The sequence below is a fragment of the Podarcis pityusensis genome, assembly GCF_964106645.2.
Source record: "Podarcis pityusensis genome assembly, chromosome: 18".
Lineage (NCBI taxonomy): Eukaryota > Metazoa > Chordata > Lepidosauria > Squamata > Lacertidae > Podarcis > Podarcis pityusensis.
This window is the reverse complement of record NC_138043.1, coordinates 3,354,955-3,372,810: the sequence shown is the minus strand read 5'-3', so window position 1 is coordinate 3,372,810 and position 17,856 is coordinate 3,354,955. Positions and strand designations below refer to the sequence as shown.

The window sequence follows — 17,856 nt, the reverse complement described above, 5'->3', positions numbered from 1 at the left end:
TTTTGCTCTATAAGACTCACTTTTCCCCTCCTAAAAAGTAAGGGGAAATGTGTGTGCGTCTTATGGAGCAAATGCAGGCTGCGCAGCTATCCCAGAAGCCAGAACAGCAAGAGGGATTCCTGCTTTCACTGTGCAGCGATCCCTCTTGCTGTTCTGGCTTCTGAGATTCAGAATATTGTTTTTCTTGTTTTCCTCCTCCAAAAACTAGGTGCGTCTTGTGGTCTGGTGCGTCTTATAGAGTGAAAAATACGGTAATTCCTCTTCCCAGATCAGTAACTCACAGAGAGAGGTAGCGGGCATAATCCTCAGGTATTTAGAGCTTTATTAATTTGAGGGTAACTACAACACACGTCGGCCTGTGTGTGTCCGTTTATCATCACCTTTCTCCTCAATATTTTATGTAAACCATTTACAGGTGTTTTATTATTATTATTCTGTTCTTTTAAAAAAAATTTCCCCAGGCTGTGCGGCTTCGAGCCTTTTTTTGACCCGAGAGGAGACCAATATATGTACAGCAGGATCCTAAACTGTGACTACGAGTTTGTCTCTCCGTGGTGGGATGAAGTGTCTCTCAACGCCAAGGATTTGGTGAGTTGCTTTGAGCCCTACCCAGACAAGGGAGCCAGCTTGTGGGAATGTTCAGGGTGGCAGGAGAGGATATTGTTGTTGTTGTTGTTTAGTCGTTTAGTCGTGTCCGCCTCTTCATGACCCCCTGGACCAGAGCACGCCAGGCCCTCCTGTCTTCCACTGCCTCCCGCAGTTTGGTCAAACTCATGCTGGTAGCTTCGAGAGCACTGTCCCACCATCTCGTCCTCTGTCGTCCCCTTCTCCTTGCGCCCTCCATCTTTCCCAGCATCAGGGTCTTTTCCAGGGAGTCTTCTCTTCTCATGAGGTGGCCAAAGTCTTGGAGCCTCAGCTTCAGGATCTGTCCTTCCAGTGAGCACTCAGGGCTGATTTCCTTAAGAATGGATAGGTTTGATCTTCTTGCAGTCCATGGGACTCTCAAGAGTCTCCTCCAGCACCAGAATTCAAAAGCATCCATTCTTCGGTGATCAGCCTTCTTTATGGTCCAGCTCTCACTTCCATACATCACTACTGGGAAAACCAGAGCTTTAACTATATTGTTTATTAATATCCTTCCTAACTTGCATTAGCAAGTTCCTTTACTTAGCAGAGTGCATTCCCCTTTACACAGCAGAAAACTGGTTGCAAACTCGTGTGAGTTTCTTAAGACAATATGCAATTCAAGCTGGCTTGTCCAGGTTGAAATGTGTTCTAATGTTTTCCTGGTAAGACCCCTTTGTAGTGATCAGGTGGGATTGCTATGAGGAATTATAACAAATACAGAGTAAGCCATCTGTGTCAGCAATGAAAGCATTGCGTTGACTGGGTTTAAACTATTTTGATATGATTCTTGATCAATCCACACCTCTGCATCCCTGTTCCATGGATCCCGCTGGCTGTTTTGGCTTCCTCTTTAGCCCTACGCAACCTTTCCCTCATGGAAGAAGCTGCACGGGGCTAAAGAAGCCATAGCCCCGTGCAGCCTCTCCCTGCCGGAGGGGCTGCGCGCAGCTATCCCTGAAGCCTGGAGAGCGAGAGGGGTCGGTGCGCACCAATGCTTCTCGCTCTCCAGGCTTCAGCGAAAGCAACGCGAAGCCTTTGGAGCATGGAGGGAGTGCTCCCTCTGCGCTTCGGAGGCTTAGCATTGCTATAGCTGAAGCCAAGGAGCCTGCATTCGCTCCATAGGACGCACACACATTTCCCCTCAATTTTTGGAAGGGAAAAAGTGCGTCCTATAGAGCGAAAAATACGGTAATAATGTCAAGCATCCAAGCCTCTGAGCAGAATCAAGGCATCCAGGCCTCATCACCCACCTTGTCATGGCTGGTCTTTTCCAGGTTCAGAAACTGATCGTTCTGGACCCCCAGAAGAGGCTCACAGTGCAACAGGCTCTGGAGCACCCCTGGGTGATGGGCAAAGCCGCCAAGTTCGCCCACATGGACAGCACACAGAAGAAGCTGCAGGAGTTCAACGCGAGGCGCAAGCTGAAGGTAATGGCACAAAGAGCTGCGGCGGGGCTGGCATAGCGATGGAGGCAATAAGCTGAAGCCGAGGAGCGCAATCTCTAAAACACAGCCACTATGTACACGCATGCGCTGCAGTCTTACCAGTCTTACTCCTCTTCTTTCGTTTGTTGTTGTTGTTGTTGTTTAGTTGTTTAGTCGTGTCCGCCTCTTCGTGACCCCCTGGACCAGAGCACGCCAGGCCCTCCTGTCTTCCACTGCCTCCCGCAGTTTGGTCATACTCATGCTGGTAGCTTCGAGAACACTGTCCCACCATCTCGTACTCTGTCGTCCCCTTCTCCTTGTGCCCTCCATCTTTCCCAGCATCAGGGTCTTTTCCAGGGAGTCTTCTCTTCTCATGAGGTGGCCAAAGTACTGGAGCCTCAGCTTCAGGATCTGTCCTTCCAGTGAGCACTCAGGGCTGATTTCCTGAAGAATGGAGAGGTTTGATCTTCTTGCAGTCCATGGGACTCTCAAGAGTCTCCTCCAGCACCAGAATTCAAAAGCATCCATTCTTTGGCGATCAGCCTTTTTTATGGTCCAGCTCTCACTTCCATACATCACTACTGGCTTCTTTCATTCCAAGCGCATAAACAACAACAGAAACTTGCCACAGAATACGGTGGCTGGTAGCTTTCTTAACTTGGTAGGCGTTGCAGTTTTTAACCTCGCTGCTAACGTCCTTGTGGAGATGGCAGTCCCGAATCGGTGGCGCATGCCCTTCTGGCTTGCACTCCTTATAAAGACTTGAGGAATGATATTATCACCCCTCTTTTATTGTCCATTCTGGGTCGCCCAGCCACTGCCACAGTGTCCTTTCTCTTGGCAGATCAAGATAAACCGGTGACAGCAAAGGTGGCAAGGTTTTTAGCTGGGGCAATCAGAATAAGGTCCACTATTTGACTGCTGATTCAGGACCCTAAAATGTATTTTATACAATTGATTTTTTATTTCTATTCTTTGTATATCCTATTGTTGTTTTAATGATTGTTCTTAGGTAAATATACTAGCATTGATACTACGTCAAATGCCTTGTGACTCCAACATTTTGGCTCCCAAAGCCGCAAACCCGGAAGTGAGTGTTCCGGTTTGCAAACATTTTTTGGAAGCCAAACGTCCAACGCGGCTTCCGCTTGAGTGCAGGAAGCTCCCGCAGCCAATTGGAAGCCACGCCTTGGTTTTGGAACGTTTTCGGGAGTCAAACCAAAGTATGACTGTACTAATATTAAGTTATGGCAATAATTGGTGAGAATATTTTTTTAAAAATTGATTCCCCTCTTCTCAACGTGTCTTACACAGGCTGCGATGAAAGCTGTGGTAGCATCTAGCCGGCTTGGCAATCACGGCCACCATGACAGCTCCAGGAACGGACGGCACCAAGACACCCCCAAAGAACCGGGACTGGTCGAAGGAGCAAGGGGCGCCCTCCTCCTCGAGGCCAACGCTTACAAGAAGACGCCCTCCAGGACCGGTGGGGTGGCGGATCCTACTCCAGCTGCCTCAGAGAAGCTCGACGAGAGCCACGGTGCCACGGCCGCAGCACTCAACGGCTCCAGCGGCGAAAGTTAGCTCCGTGCAAGCCTGGTTGCTTTGCTCCTGACAGACGTCGAAAGGGAGGGAAGGGAAGTCTGTCCTCATCGCCGCAGCAGATAGACCAAAACAAGAAGACAAAAAAGATGAAGAAGAAAGGGTGGAAATAAACAAACAAAGCCACTTGGCGCGTTTTAAGACGGCGTTCTCGGACGACGAAGGAGCAACCGATCTTGAAAGCTAGCAGGTGTTAGGAGGCAGTGATGTTGTAGTGTGTAGCTTTGCATACAAAGGGTGCTGTGTTGAAGAGAAGTTGTCGTCTACGGCAGTTATTCCACCCCCCCCGCCCCACAATTTTCCGACAATGTCCTCTTTCCAGAACGTATTTTTAAAATCCCTCTCCCAACCAATGGCTCTTTAGAGGAAGAAGGCTATCAAAGGAAGAAAACCTGAGCTGGGCTTTTAAACTAAGACCGTCAGAAGAGCCTCGCAACCGGATCAAGCCAGAGTGGGACATCTAATCCAGCGTCCTGTTTTCATGGTGATCCACATGCGCCGATGGAAAGCCTGCAAACAAGGATTGCAGCAGCACACTTTGCCATTTGTGATTCCCAGCGACTCAGTCTTCAGAGGCACCTTTCCCCCAACAGGGCAGGTAGAACACAACCATCGTGGCTCATAGCCCCTAATACACCTATCTTCTGTGAATTGCTTAAAGGTAAAGGGGTAAAGGGACCCCTGACCATTAGGTCCAGTCGTGACCGACTCTGGGGTTGCGGCGCTCATCTCGCTTTAGTGGCCGAGGGAGCCGGCGTACAGCTTCCGGGTCATGTGGCCAGCAGGACTAAGCCGCTTCTGGCGAACCAGAGCAGCGCACGGAAACGCCGTTTACCTTCCCGCCAGAGTGGTACCTATTTATCTACTTGCGCTTTGAGGTGCTTTCGATCTGCTAGGTTGGCAGGAGCAGGGACCGAGCAACGGGAGCTCACCCCATTGCTGGGATTCGAACCGCCAACCTTCTGATCGGCAAGCCCTAGGCTCTGTGGTTTAACCCACAGCGCCACTCACGTCCCTTGCTTAAGGGGCGTGAATTGCTTAACCCCCTTTTAAACTTGGTGGTCACCACTAGATCTGGTGGGAGCAAATTCCATAGTTTCATGGTCTGCAGTCTGAAGAGGTCCTGCCTTTTCTCTGCCCTTTCAACCTTCAGTGTCAGGATTTATGATGTCTCTCTCACACCGAGACGCATCAAGCTGGCAGGTTTGTTACCCTGAGGTTTATTTAGTATTTACACAGTAGTTTCAGTCCGAGCCCTCAAGGCTGAATCTTCTCCGGATGAGACTTGGGGACAGCCTGCCCCTCCTCTTCCTCTTGAGCCGAATCTAACAACGGCAGTTCCTCTGGAGCAGGCTCTGTCTGCCTTCTACCGTTTTGGGAATTTATAGCCTGCATTCCAGGATACGAGAGGCTTCCATCACTCTCAGTGTGGGCAGGAATCAAGCCTCTACTCCCCTCAGCCTGTCCCCCTTCTTCCCCGGCATCTTCGTTGACGCTCTGGGAAGGGACGTCCCTGACATCGAGCTTCAACGGGTGACTGAAATTGGATTCTAGTATTATGAGAAGCAGATGATGTCTTCCTGTCCACTTTCTTCATTCCGTTAAAGAAAACCAGTGACTGGTATTTGGAGACGTACTGTCTCCAACGGTGGACATAAGAATTCATGGCTCCCTACCCTCCGTGATGTATAAACTCCTTGCAATGCGTCCTCATCCCCCAGGAATATCTTAAGCTGCCTTATCGCAGGTCACAAAACTTAGCCCATCGAGTCCCACAATGTCTCTGCAGGGGTCTCAGATGACCCTCTTATAAATGCTGGGGGTTGTTCCAGATACAAAGCTGATGCTCTCTTAACACTTGAGGTTACGGGCTTTCCCCAGAACTGTATCCTCAACTTTAGATTTCCACATATCCCAAGTTCAGTTCATTAAACAAATTCATAGTAAAAGTAAAGGTAAAGGGACCCCTGACCATTAGGTCCAGTCGTGACCGACTCTGGGGTTGCGGCGCTCATCTTGCTTTACTGGCCGAGGGAGCTGCTGTACAGCTTCCGGGTCATATGGCCAGCATGACTAAGCCGCTTCTGGCAAACCAGAGCAGCGCACGGAAACGCCGTTTACCTTCCCACCAGAGTGGTACCTTTTTATCTACTTGCACTTTGACGTGCTTTTGAACTGCTAGGTTGGCAGGAGCAGGGACCGAGCAACGGGAGCTCACCCCGTCACGGGGATTCGAACCGCCGACCTTCTGATCGGCAAGCCCTAGGCTCTGTGGTTTAACCCACAGCGCCACCTGCATCCCTTAAACAAATTCATACGTCTAATTAATTAAATAACACTCCAGGGAGCCTCAAAGATTCCCTGGTAAAACTCAGAGAGTGAGGGGGTAGGTTGCCTATCTTAGTGGTTCCCTGCTAAGGCCATGCCTTGTCTCCTTCCAAGGGCAGGTGAATCTGTTCTCTCTCCTTCTTGTTGCATTGGCGTGTGACCACAATATTCAGTCACTCCTACTGCAGAGACACAACAGAATTATCTGCTTTCAGAAGAGGCTTCCAACTCTAGAATTCTACAACTCTAAGCTAAACATAACTAGTCCTCTTAATCTATCGCCGCAGGGCTTTTTCACAACCTCTGATCTCCCCTCTCCTGAAAGTGCAGCCCTCTGAAGCTTTGAAACAGCCTTTTTAAAATTAAATAGTCGAGATGAAGTCTGCAGCGCCATCAGAATGCGTGTTTGGTGGAGTATCGCAAGGAGGCAGGAGCTTCAAGAAGCTTCTGATTTTAATGTTGGAGGCAGAAGTAAATGGAGATCACTATGATTTGTCAATCTGGCTTGGGGTAACAGCAAAATGAATCTCCCTGTTAAAAAAAACAAACACCTTTACAGAAGACGTTTCATTGGACGGCAGTTCAACACACGGAAATATTGGTTCCTAGCTTCTTCACAGGAGGAATTTCCTCCTTCTGTTTGTCGGGATTCTACAGTTTTGTATAAACGGAACCACAAACAGCCTGGCTGCTGGATCTAGGCCAAAGTCCTGCAAAGCAAGCCCATGAGCAAGGACCACAGCGCAAAAGCAACTCTTCCCCACTTGTTCAGAGTTGTACTGCCTCCAACATAGCAATTCTAGCTAGCAGCCAGTCATTTGACTTGGGAAAAAGAACGCCACCATTCCTCTGAACACCCTCCACAATTGCTGGACTCGGTTCTGTGCGATAATTTCCATACCTCGAGGCATTCGTGAGAAATAGAAGAAGAGTTTGGATTTGATATCCTGCTTTATCACTACCCTAAGGAGTCTCAAAGCTGCTAACATTCTCCTTTCCCTTCCTCCCCCACAACAAACACTCTGTGAGGTGAGTGGGGCTGAGAGACTTCAGAGAAGTGTGACTGGCCCAAGGTCACCCAGCAGCTGCATGTGGAGGAGCGGAGACGCGAACCCGGTTCCCCAGATTACGAGTCTACCGCTTTTAATCACTACACCACACTGGCTCTCAATAGCAGTTTGGCTGCCTCATAAAAAAATCCCCACAATGTTTCACAACCGTAAAAGCATGAGAAGAGCATGTCGGATCAGGCTGAAGCATGAGACCCATCTGGTCCTACATCCTGTCTTCACGACGGCCAACCTGATGACACACCGCCCCCCCCCCCCCCGGTAAAGCAGGACCTGAATGCATCAGCAGCACCAACAGCAAATCTCCAAACTTCTGACTTCCAGCAGCTGCTGTTCAGAGACATACTGCCTCCAACAGTGGAAAAGGAACAAAAGCCATTGTGGCTGGAAGCCATCAGAAAGCATGTACAAGTCCATGTGTGTGTTTGTGTGTGACAAGGCCACTGGGTCATTACCACCTCATCAAAATCCGCACCTGAACAGTTGGCCTTGCCGAGAGGATGATCTTGTGGCTGGTTTCACTGCTAGAGTGAACATGATTACAGTGGTACCTTGGTTCTCAAATGTAATCCTTTCCGGAAGTCCGTTCCAAAACGTTCCAAAACCAAGGCGCGTTTTCCCATAGAAAGCCATGCAAAATGGATTAATCCGTTCCAGACTTTTAAAAACAACCCCTAGGACAGCAATTTGACATGAATTTTATTATCTAACGAGACCATCGACCCATAAAATGAAAGCAATAAACAATGTACTGCAGTCACACAATCAATCCATCAGTAGCTGAACTGGGTTCCACACAGTCACAAAAACCACAAAAACGAAACAAAAAAGAGCCGCAAAAACAAAAACTCAAAATAAATAGCAAAAACAGACAGACCTCAGCGTAACACTCAAAACGGAGCACGTTCGACTTCTGAAAAAAAGTTCACAAACCAGAACACTTACTTCTGGGTTTGCATTGTTTGGGTTCCAAGTTGTTTGAGTACCAAGGCGTTTGAGACCCAAGGTACCACTGTATTTGAAAATGCCCTCTGCCTTCTTCAAAAAGCGACTAAAACACCCTTTAACTGCCACTTAACCTTCCCAGAAGCGTTTGCAAATACATGGCAATATTCTTCCGCAAGTGTCTGAATGAAAGAACGCACATATTAAAGACTTCTGAGCGGAACAGACTACCGACACAGTATTTTGGTTGAAACCCAAAACTTAGGTCTATCGATGCAACCTTTTGCTATGAAACATCGCCTGGAATCCAAGGGCTAACGCTCATGTCCATTGCTTATAATGACCTTGGTTTAACGTGGAGAACAGCCATTCCTAACCTGTACAAAAATATTGGTAAAAGTGGCTGCTGTGTTGGGTGAGAATGATGTTTTTCCTACATTTGTCTTTTAGGTGCTCTGGGACACTGAAAAAAAGCCATTTAAATTCAAGGGGGCGGTGAGCGTGTTTGCTTACACTGTTAAGGCAATTTGTATTTCTGGCAGCTTTTACAGTACTTAGATTGTTAACAAGTTTGTGAATAAGAAATGGGCAAGGAGCTAGCAGTGGAGGGAAGGAAACCGACAAGGGTGTTGAATGCAAATGAACTGGAGGGACCTATGGGACGTAACACTACAACTAAACTACCCCACAAGGGTACTGTGAAGATAAAATCGAGAGGACAGAACCATGCATGTCGACTTGAGCTCGTTGAGAGAAAGGTGGTGGTGGGGAATACAAGAAAATGTTTAAACCTGCAAAAAACAAACAAACACCACCCCATTGTCTTTAGCTACATGTACAAAAAGATGTAAGGAAGAGCCTTCTTCTGGTTAATATATGCACCTCATCAGGACATACTTATCAAAGGGCTTTTGAAGACAAACGATGTTTTCCACTTTAACCGTGTGCATTTTGGAGGCGCAGATTTTACGAAAACTAATTGCGCACAAAGTTTTAAAAAGTTGCGCAACTGATGTAAGGGAAGCGAGGGTTGGAAATTGCTGCGTGTGTGTGTGACAGAGGCCAGTCCGCTGATGCCCTCCAGATGTTGTCAGACTACAGCTCCCAACTTACCTGACCATTGACCATGCTGGCTGCCCAACATCTGGCTGCTCCTGGCGCAGGCTTACCTTTACCTCTTGTTTTCCTGGTTTTTTAGAAACAGGCACCTTAAAGGCTGTGATTCTATGCATAGTTACTCAGTTGTTAAGCCCCACTGTGATCGGAGGTGCTTTCTCCTGGGAAAGTATGTATCTGATCGCAAACTATACATTGCTCAGAAGCAAGTTCCATTTAATTCAATGGGGCTTGTTCAGCCCATGGTAAGTTTCTAAAGCCTGGGAACTGCAATTCATAGCTGTCAACTTACAGATTTGAAAATAAGGGACCAGCAGCCTCGAAAATAAGGGATCAGCAGCCAAAATAAGGGATTTTAGTCGGCCAGCAGCCAAACAAAGCCTCAAGCGGTGGTTTCCACAGTGCAGCAACCCGGCAAAGGGGATGCAGCAAGAAAAACCACCGTCACCTCTCCGCTGGGAAGCGCTGAGCAAAGGCGAGTCCCCAGGCAATGCGGCCTATTTGATCGGCACAAGGCATGCAAGCTCCACCCCCCAGTCGTTCTTAGACTCCTTATTGAGTGAGCAACGCAGCCAAGCAACACAGTTGGAGCCTCCCTCCTCCCTGGCCGGCAGGGAGGGAAGGAGAGGAGCTGCTTCCTTTGAAACCCAGGAAATTTAAGGGACATCATCAATAAGGGACAGCAGCGGGACACGACGCTGGGATAAGGGACTTTCCTGCCAAATAAGGGACGGTTGACAGCTATGCTGCAATTTCCCATTCAGGGAGCTACAGTTCTCAGCACTCTTAAACCATGATTCTGGGGTTCTTTGGGGGAAAGCTGTGTGCTTTAAATTTATGGCGTGGCTCTGCTGACAGGCTACAGTCAGTGAGACTTGCTTCTGAGCAAACATACACAGGACTGCACTGTAAATATATTTCCCTAAGACCACTTGTTTGCTCTTTGATCCTCACATGGAGACATGTGGGGGGAATTTATTCCGGTTGGAAATTCAGGTGACTGTGTTCACATACCACCACCGATGGGCATAGGGTTGTATCAAACATCAGTAATACTCAAGATATGAGTCATTGAAATTAACTTACATGACTCACAGAGGTCGGTCAGTTTGAATGGGTCTACTCAACCCAGAGACGTTAAGACCTCCCCCCAAAACAATACAAATGTGCATTCCCTCCCCCTTGCAAATTTTAGATATAAACCTTCCAAGAAAAGTTTTATTAATGCAAAAATGGGGGGGGGGGGAGGCAGAACTGACATTCTAGATCTTTGAGTTCAGTCTTTTCTTTTGGCTGAAATTTAGGATTCCAGAAGAAAAGGGCTAAAGGAAAATTTACAAAAACCGAAGAAGAAAAGACATTTACAAAGTCTTGGAGATCTTCATCTCTTGAAAGGGCTGACAGTGGAGCCATCTGTCACTAAAGACTTCATACGTTTCAAAATGTATAGAGAGAAAATAAGACTTTTTTTTATTTGGAAGTCAGAGAGCAGCTGCTGTCATCGTGCTTGTATTGTTCAATTCTCTGGTGGTTTGTTTCATTAGTGTGACACGGTTTACAATTTTGGAGCCCTCCAGACGGTGTGAGTTGTTTATTTATTGCAGGTGTACCTCTGTAACATGCAATTGACATAATGGCACACTATTAGTGCATTGATACCGGACCATCCACACATCATTCCACCGCTGTTCCGTGATGTTTCCCCAGTGTTGCTGAATCAATGCCATCCAGAGAGGCAGGTTTTGTGGTACGAAAAGTTACAGGGTTTCAGTTACGGGACATGCGCCAATTGGAAATGAATCCATTCCGAAAACTTTTCGCGGTATTGGAAGCCGGATGGTGTAGAAACCGTCACAATACTATCACGAGCACAAATCGTCATAAATATAAAAAGGACGTCCAGTGGGGCCTCAAAAAAATCACAGGACCCCGTTTTTAATCTATCTGGCTGGGGTCAACCTGGCATGCAAATGCTATTCAGCATGCGCTAAACTAGAAGTGGAGAAAATGAACCCCATTTCCCCGGTTGACAAATTGTACATCCATGTACAAGACTAGGAAAGGAAGATGTCAAGTTTGCTTGCAACTTGTCCCGGAAACCGCGGCACGAATGACAGCAAGCTGTTTCCTGAGAGCAAACCTGCAATCGAGTGTAGAATCCTCCTGCTTACTTTCTCAGCCAGCCATGACCTCCTTTTGGGAACTCCATTCCAATTCCTCTCCTACCTGATTTTATTTCTTTTTCTTTATCTCCTAGCAGTGAGCATTCTGTGGACACTGAGAATGATCAGCGTTCACTCATCCTCATTAGAATGCTTTTGAGTTCTTCCCCACCCCAAGGTTTTGGGGCTTTTTACCATATTTTTGTATTTCTGTAATGTAAACCCCTGGGGCTCAGTAAACCTGTCATTACCTCCCTCTTGCACACTGGCTGTGTCATTTTGGTTACATAAGCATCCGCACTGACACACCAGAGCATCAGAAATAGACGGAATGAGTGACTCTGTATTGATGGGGGCTGGGAATGATAATAATATGTACATAAATATATATAGAGTGTTGTAGATGTTCCTGATTTACCTTCAGAACTTCTTGACTCATGGAGACATGTAGTTCTGCATTATGCTGTTGAAATCACAGTGGTTCGGTGGGAGACAAAACAGCTCTGAAAAAAACAGTTGTGAGTTTTAGAAATGTGGGTGTTTCAGACTAGCCTCTTATAATAATAATTTAGCAGTTCAACACATTTGTGACTCTTTTGGTGTTATAGGTACATACGGAAGCATACTACTGTCAATAAAATATATCTGTAATTCTTTGAGACTGGTTCTTTTCGAAAAGGCACCACGCTGCTGATATTCTTGCACATAAACATTGCATTAGAGCATTAAAAAACCGGTATATAGGTCAAGCTAGAACTTTAGGGCCTTTCAGGTCTTTTGGACAGCAGCTTGCATTAGCCCCAGCCAGCGTGACTATAAATCAGGCACTGAATCCAGCTCCAGTTTCAGAACTCATTCTATAACTGTCTCCAGTGAAACCAGGAGCCAAAGGTTTGAAGCACAGAGCAGAAATAATTCAGGAAAGGACAAAGGGAAACTCTCTCAGTCCCTACCTCGGATGCCCCCTCTTCCCAAGAGCTCAATAAATGGGAAAACCATATTGGGTTGACTTGAGGCCACGCTCGAGTGCCAGACCTTCTGTCCTAAAACAAATAGCTGTAAGCCTGAACAGGCAGGATTTTTTTCTCCCTCCAAAGCTGCCTATCTGCTTTTGAATGTATTATGGAACACACACAAACCAATGCCTCCACATCCTATGTGTCGGTTTTGTGATTGTGTTGCTTGTTGTTTGAAAGTAGCAGGTTTCCAAATGATTGGCCGCACTCAGGGTTATCTGGGATGGGAGTAGTGTGTACATATAATCGATATATGCCAACTTTCTCTAGACGTTGTGGACTGCAATTCCCGTCAGCCCCAGCTGGCATGTTAGGGATGTTAGAGAGAAATTCAGTTCAGTCCTCATTTAAAAGTGAACCTGTTGGTTCAAGGGAAAAGCAGGTATAGAAAGGAGAATTCCCGGGATGCCAAGATCCAAATTTGGGGTAAGTACTCTTTGGTGACAGAGGGACACGGGTGGCGCTGTGGGTTAAACCACAGAGCCTAGGACTTGCCGATCAGAAGGTCGGCGGTTCAAATCCCCGCAATGACGGGGTGAGCTCCCGTTGCTTGGTCCCTGCTCCTGCCAACCTAGCAGTTCGAAAGCATCTCAAAGTGCAAGTAGATCAATAGGTACCGCTCCGGCGGGAAGGGAACCAGCGTTTCCATGCGCTGCTCTGGTTCTCCAGAAGCGGCTTAGTCCTGCTGGCCACATGACTCAGAATCTGTACGCCGTCTCCCTCAGCCAATAAAGCGAGATGAGCACCGCAACCCCAGAGTCGGCCGCGACTGGACCTAATGGTCAGGGGTCCCTTACTCTTTGGTGACAGAACTCCAACAGAGATTTTAAATCACAAAATATGCAGCAAAGTAAAGCCTGGAAATATAGGCTGTTAAGACCTTTAAAGCATGTCCTTCTGAGTTCCAAAACTTCCCTCTTCTTCTTCCGGCATAGGAAAGGACCGCACGTTTGGTTAAAACTTACAAACAGTTTATAAGAAGTAAATAAGGAAGGCGCGTACAGGATAAAGGAAGTCTTTTATTTCTCTTTATGTTTTTACTTTGTTGTAAGTGTACTGTTGTTAAGTTTGTTTCGTTTTAAATGTTATGGCGGTGGATTTGTTTGTTTTAGTTGTTGTAGTAGGTTTCTGTTGTAAGTAACTTCAATCAAAATTTAAAAAGCAAAACAAAAAAACTTACAAACCCTTCACAGATCAGGTTTGTGTGCTTTTCCATACATCAGTTAGAAAAGTTGCACTGGCAGGAAAAGAATGGCTGAGTTACAAAGTGGCAAAAGCTCCTCAATTACAGTGGTACCTCGGGTTAAGTACTTAATTCGTTCCGGAGGTCCGTTCTTAACCTGAAGCACCACTTTAGCTAATGGGGCCTCCCGCTGCCGCCGTGCCGCCGGAGCATGATTTCTGTTCTTATCCTGAAGCAAAGTTCTTAACCTGAAGCAATATTTCTGGGTTAGCGGAGTGTGTAACCTGAAGTGTATGTAACCTGAAGCGTATGTAACCCGAGGTACCACTGTATTGGTACAGTATAGGATCTCAAGCTGGCTGATGAAAGCTGTACGGCTCAAACCAGCTCAAACCTCTTCACATGGTGAGCTTCTCAGATAGACTGCGAGTAGGAACAAATGGGCTTGATTACTGATTTCCGGATTTTGCAATGCGGTTCTCCAGCCAAGGAATGTGTACTAAAAAAATGCATACCCTGGGGAAAAGTGTGGCTATAAATGCATATATTAATGGGAATGATGTGCAGAAAAAACCCCACATTCTATGAAAGCAAAATTGCTCTGCAAAAATGTGTACATTGGGCAACACATCATACAGAAGAATGTCTCTTAGGAGAAACCCGCACCAAAATGATGATTAATCTTCAAGAGGACTTTGTGTTTGGGGGGAGAACACAAACTGGTAGAACTGAACTTAAGACTGGAAAAAATAAGAAACTGAAGACTTAAAACTGACAGGGGGTCGAGGAGTCTCGCGGTTCAGCCTGTCCAAGATGTTGCAACTCAATGAGATAAGATTCATTTCTCAGACTTGCTCTGACAGAGCCTATTCATTAGCTTTTTGAAGCCTTCTCGTACTGAAGGAAGGTGAGGACAGGTGACCTTACCTAGGCCCGAAGTCACCCCCCACCAAAGCAGGCTCATAGAATCATAGAGTTGGAAGAGACCACAAGGGCCATCGAGTCCAACCCCCTGCCAAGCAGGAAACACCATCAGAGCACTCCTGACATATGGTTGTCAAGCCTCTGCTTAAAGACCTCCAAAGAAGGAGACTCCACCACACTCCTTGGCAGCAAATTCCACTGTCAAACAGCTCTTACTGTCAGGAAGTTCTTCCTAATGTTTAGGTGGAATCTTCTTTCTTGTAGTTTGGATCCATTGCTCCGTGTCCGCTTCTCTGGAGCAGCAGAAAACAACCTTTCTCCCTCCTCTATGTGACATCCTTTTATATATTTGAACATGGCTATCATATCACCCCTTAACCTCCTCTTCTCCAGGCTAAACATGCCTAGCTCCCTTAGCCGTTCCTCATAAGGCATCGTTTCTCATAAGGCTCAAAGCTTCTCAAAACTTTTCAAAATCATTTTCTCAGCAGCTAAGCATCAGAAACATTCCGCTCTGCTGTAACAAAGGTAGAGAACAGTCCATTGTTTCTCAGGCCTTTCTCATGTCTTCTGGCCTTGCTAAAGAACCACACTGCAACTTACTTTCTGTCCGGGAACCATGCCAGAACAAGAGATTGAAACATATCTGAACCCCTTGGCTTCTCACCCCCCCCCCTTTCCTGGGAAGGGTGTCAAGAGTCCACAATAGTCCCAAGACAGCTTTCTGTTCATGCTCAGAGGAACTCCTGAGGGAGGAGAAAGGGGGAGGGAACTGGAAAGGGGTATATATGCTTGTGCACATGACTGTGAACTTCGTGCATGCTTTTTGTGACTTATCACACTTGCTCCTTCTACCAGTTTATGGATGGTAGAAATAAAAAGCCTTTTCTCCGAAACTATTCCTTGAGTGTCTGTTCCCTTTCCCAGGCGCAATATGTTTCCCACCCGAGGGCAAAGCCTCATAAGGCTACGTGGGGCTACCTTTGAAGGTGACTCGGAAACTACAACTAATCCAGAATGCGGCAGCTAGACTGGGGACTGGGGGCGGCTGCCGAGACCACATAACACCGGTCCTGAAAGACCTACATTGGCTCCCAGTACGTTTCCGAGCACAATTCAAAGTGTTGGTGCTGACCTTGAAAGCCCTGAATGGACTCAGCCCAATATACCTGAAGGAGCGTCTCCACCCCCATCTTTCTACCTTGACACTGAGGTCCATTTCCGAGGACCTTCTGGCAGTTCCCTCCCTGCGAGAAGTGAGGTTACAGGGAACCAGGCAAGGGCCTTCTCAGTGGTGGCGCCCTCCCTTCAGATGTCAAGGAAATAAACAACCATCTGATCGGGTTGGAAGGGACCCCGGTCCATGGAGGCGCAGGTCAGTTCTATATCCAGGGCAGCTGTCTACCAGCTCCATTTGGTACGCAGTATGAGACCCTATCTGCCCGCAGACTGTCTTGCCAGAGTGGTGTACGATCTAGTTATCTCCCGCTTGGACTACTGCAATGCGCTCTCCGTGGGGCTAACTTTGAAGGTGACCCGGAAACTACAACTAATCCAGAATGCGGCAGCCAGACTGGGGACTGGGAGCGGCTGCTGAGACCACATAACACCGGTCTTGAAAGACCTACATTGGCTCCCAGGACGTTTCCGAGCACAATTCAAAGTGTTGGTGTTGACCTTTAAATCCCTAAACGGCCTCGGTCCAGTATACCTGAAGGAGCGTCTCCACCCCCATCCTTCAGCCCGGACAGTGAGGTCCACCTTTGAGGACCTTCTGGCGGTTCCCTCCCTGCGAGAAGTGAGGTTGCAGAGAAGCAGGCAGAGGGCCTTCTCGGTGGTGGTGCCCGCCCTGTGGAACGCCCTCCCACCAGATGTCAAGGAGATAAACAACTACCTGACATTTAGAAGACATCTGAAGGCAGCCCTGTTCAGGGAAGTTTTTAATCTGTGATATTTTACTGTATTTTTGGTTTCTATGGAAGCCGCCCAGAGTGGCTGGGGAAACCCAGCCAGATGGGCGGGGTACAAATAATAAATTATTATTATTATTATTATTATTACAGTACTGATAAAAGAATAACATTTTGCCTTGCAACAGCAGAGCAAATGAGCAGATGCATAGCTGCTGATGTAGCAGGAACCCCCCACCCCAATCATTCTGTTTGCACAAACTTCACACACACTCACACTCACACACTACATACACCACATTTCTGTTATAAATTCATAGAAAATCAACCATACATTGGATTTGCACTGTTCCATTTTATTTTACTCCATGTGACAAGGACTATCAAAGGGGGGTGGCTTGGTTCTGGTCAGCCATAATCCCTTCAGCATACCAGCACATCCACAGGAGCCCTGCCCAGTTGCTATGTCAGCCCTGATAATCCCAGACAGAAGACAATCAAAATGACAAAGAACTTGCATATGTTAGTGGATTCAGCATGGACTGGAACAAAGGACAATGATCAGATCTTCCCTCTGGGGGCAGGAAACTGCAAACTCCCCTTTGTCTCCTGGAAGTGACTCATGGGCAGGGGGAAAGCCAGGTGACAGGACACTCAGGTTACCACCACAAGTCCTCCCTCAACCCCTCCTTTCTGTAATGTATGCATGATGTCAACCCCTCCTTTCTGTAATGTATGTATGATGTTTCTGGGGGTGGGCTTGACCTGGAGGAGGGGAATTTCTTATAAGGTCTTGCAGACCATCTTTCTGGGTCTTTCCTCTCACCTGCAAGTGAGGGGAGCACCCTGTCGCGACAGTCTTTCTTCAATAAAGACCAAGCCTACAGGCTGCTGATTTGCTTCAATTTACTCTGGTTGGTGTCTTTACTTTTTGTCCAAGGGAGCCCTCGGATTTTTCCGTTAACAGTGAGAAAATGATTTTGAGAAGCTTTGAGCCTGCTTTGGGCGGGGGGGGACTTTGGGCCTAGGTGGGGGTCACCTGTCCTCACCTTCCTTCATTTTACTGTGTTTTCCACTTTGGAGCTATCAGTTTCCGGGTCACCTTCAAAGAGCGCAAGGCAGTAGTCCAAGCAGGAGATAACTAGAGCATGTATGACTGGTGAGACAGTCTGTGGGCAGGGAGGGTCTCATCCTGCGTACCAGATGCAGCTTCAAGCCACCATGACAGCGTTAAAAAAGGTAAAAGCGTTTCCCTCAGAGGGCGAAAAAGGCGGGAAAGTATAATGATGGCGGAGCGGAGCAGCAGTGTCCAATCAGAAGCGGCGGCGCAGCCGAACGGCACTCCGATTGGCTGGCGTTTCTCCGCCCGCTTTCAAAGCGCGCGCGGACGACCGTTGGTCCAAAATAGCCTCCTCGCGCGAGGAGGGGGAAAGCGCAAGCGCAAAAGCCACAGACTTCGAGAAACGGGAAGGGCGCCGGCGAGTGACGTCACCTTCCCCATCCTGATTGGCCAGAGGGCTAAAAGAAACCGTTCCGCATTTGCACGCGA

At 47.4% G+C, this 17,856-nt stretch overlaps 1 protein-coding gene and 2 long non-coding RNA genes across 3 annotated transcripts in view; 2 read left to right on the top strand and 1 right to left on the bottom strand.

Moving 5' to 3' along the window:
• Positions 1-3,760, top strand: part of LOC308467389 (calcium/calmodulin-dependent protein kinase type IV-like) — a 43,611-nt gene extending 39,851 nt beyond the window's left edge. Inside the window, exons 10-12 of the mRNA XM_080989100.1 lie at positions 462-588; positions 1,902-2,054; positions 3,366-3,760. Coding sequence (XP_080845226.1) covers positions 462-588; positions 1,902-2,054; positions 3,366-3,635 — 550 coding nt within the window. The 3' untranslated portion in view covers positions 3,636-3,760. The remainder of the gene's footprint in view (positions 1-461; positions 589-1,901; positions 2,055-3,365) is intronic.
• A 2,042-nt stretch (positions 3,761-5,802) lies between these two features.
• LOC308467552 lies at positions 5,803-11,928 on the top strand. Its single transcript, XR_013981209.1, has 2 exons — positions 5,803-10,556; positions 11,699-11,928. It is a non-coding gene; the product is annotated as an uncharacterized lncRNA (long non-coding RNA).
• LOC308467550 lies at positions 10,078-17,700 on the bottom strand. The gene is made up of 2 exons (XR_013981207.1): positions 17,357-17,700; positions 10,078-11,777 (listed from the first exon to the last, which is right to left on the bottom strand). It is a non-coding gene; the product is annotated as an uncharacterized lncRNA (long non-coding RNA).
• Between the last annotated feature and the right edge of the window lie 156 nt (positions 17,701-17,856).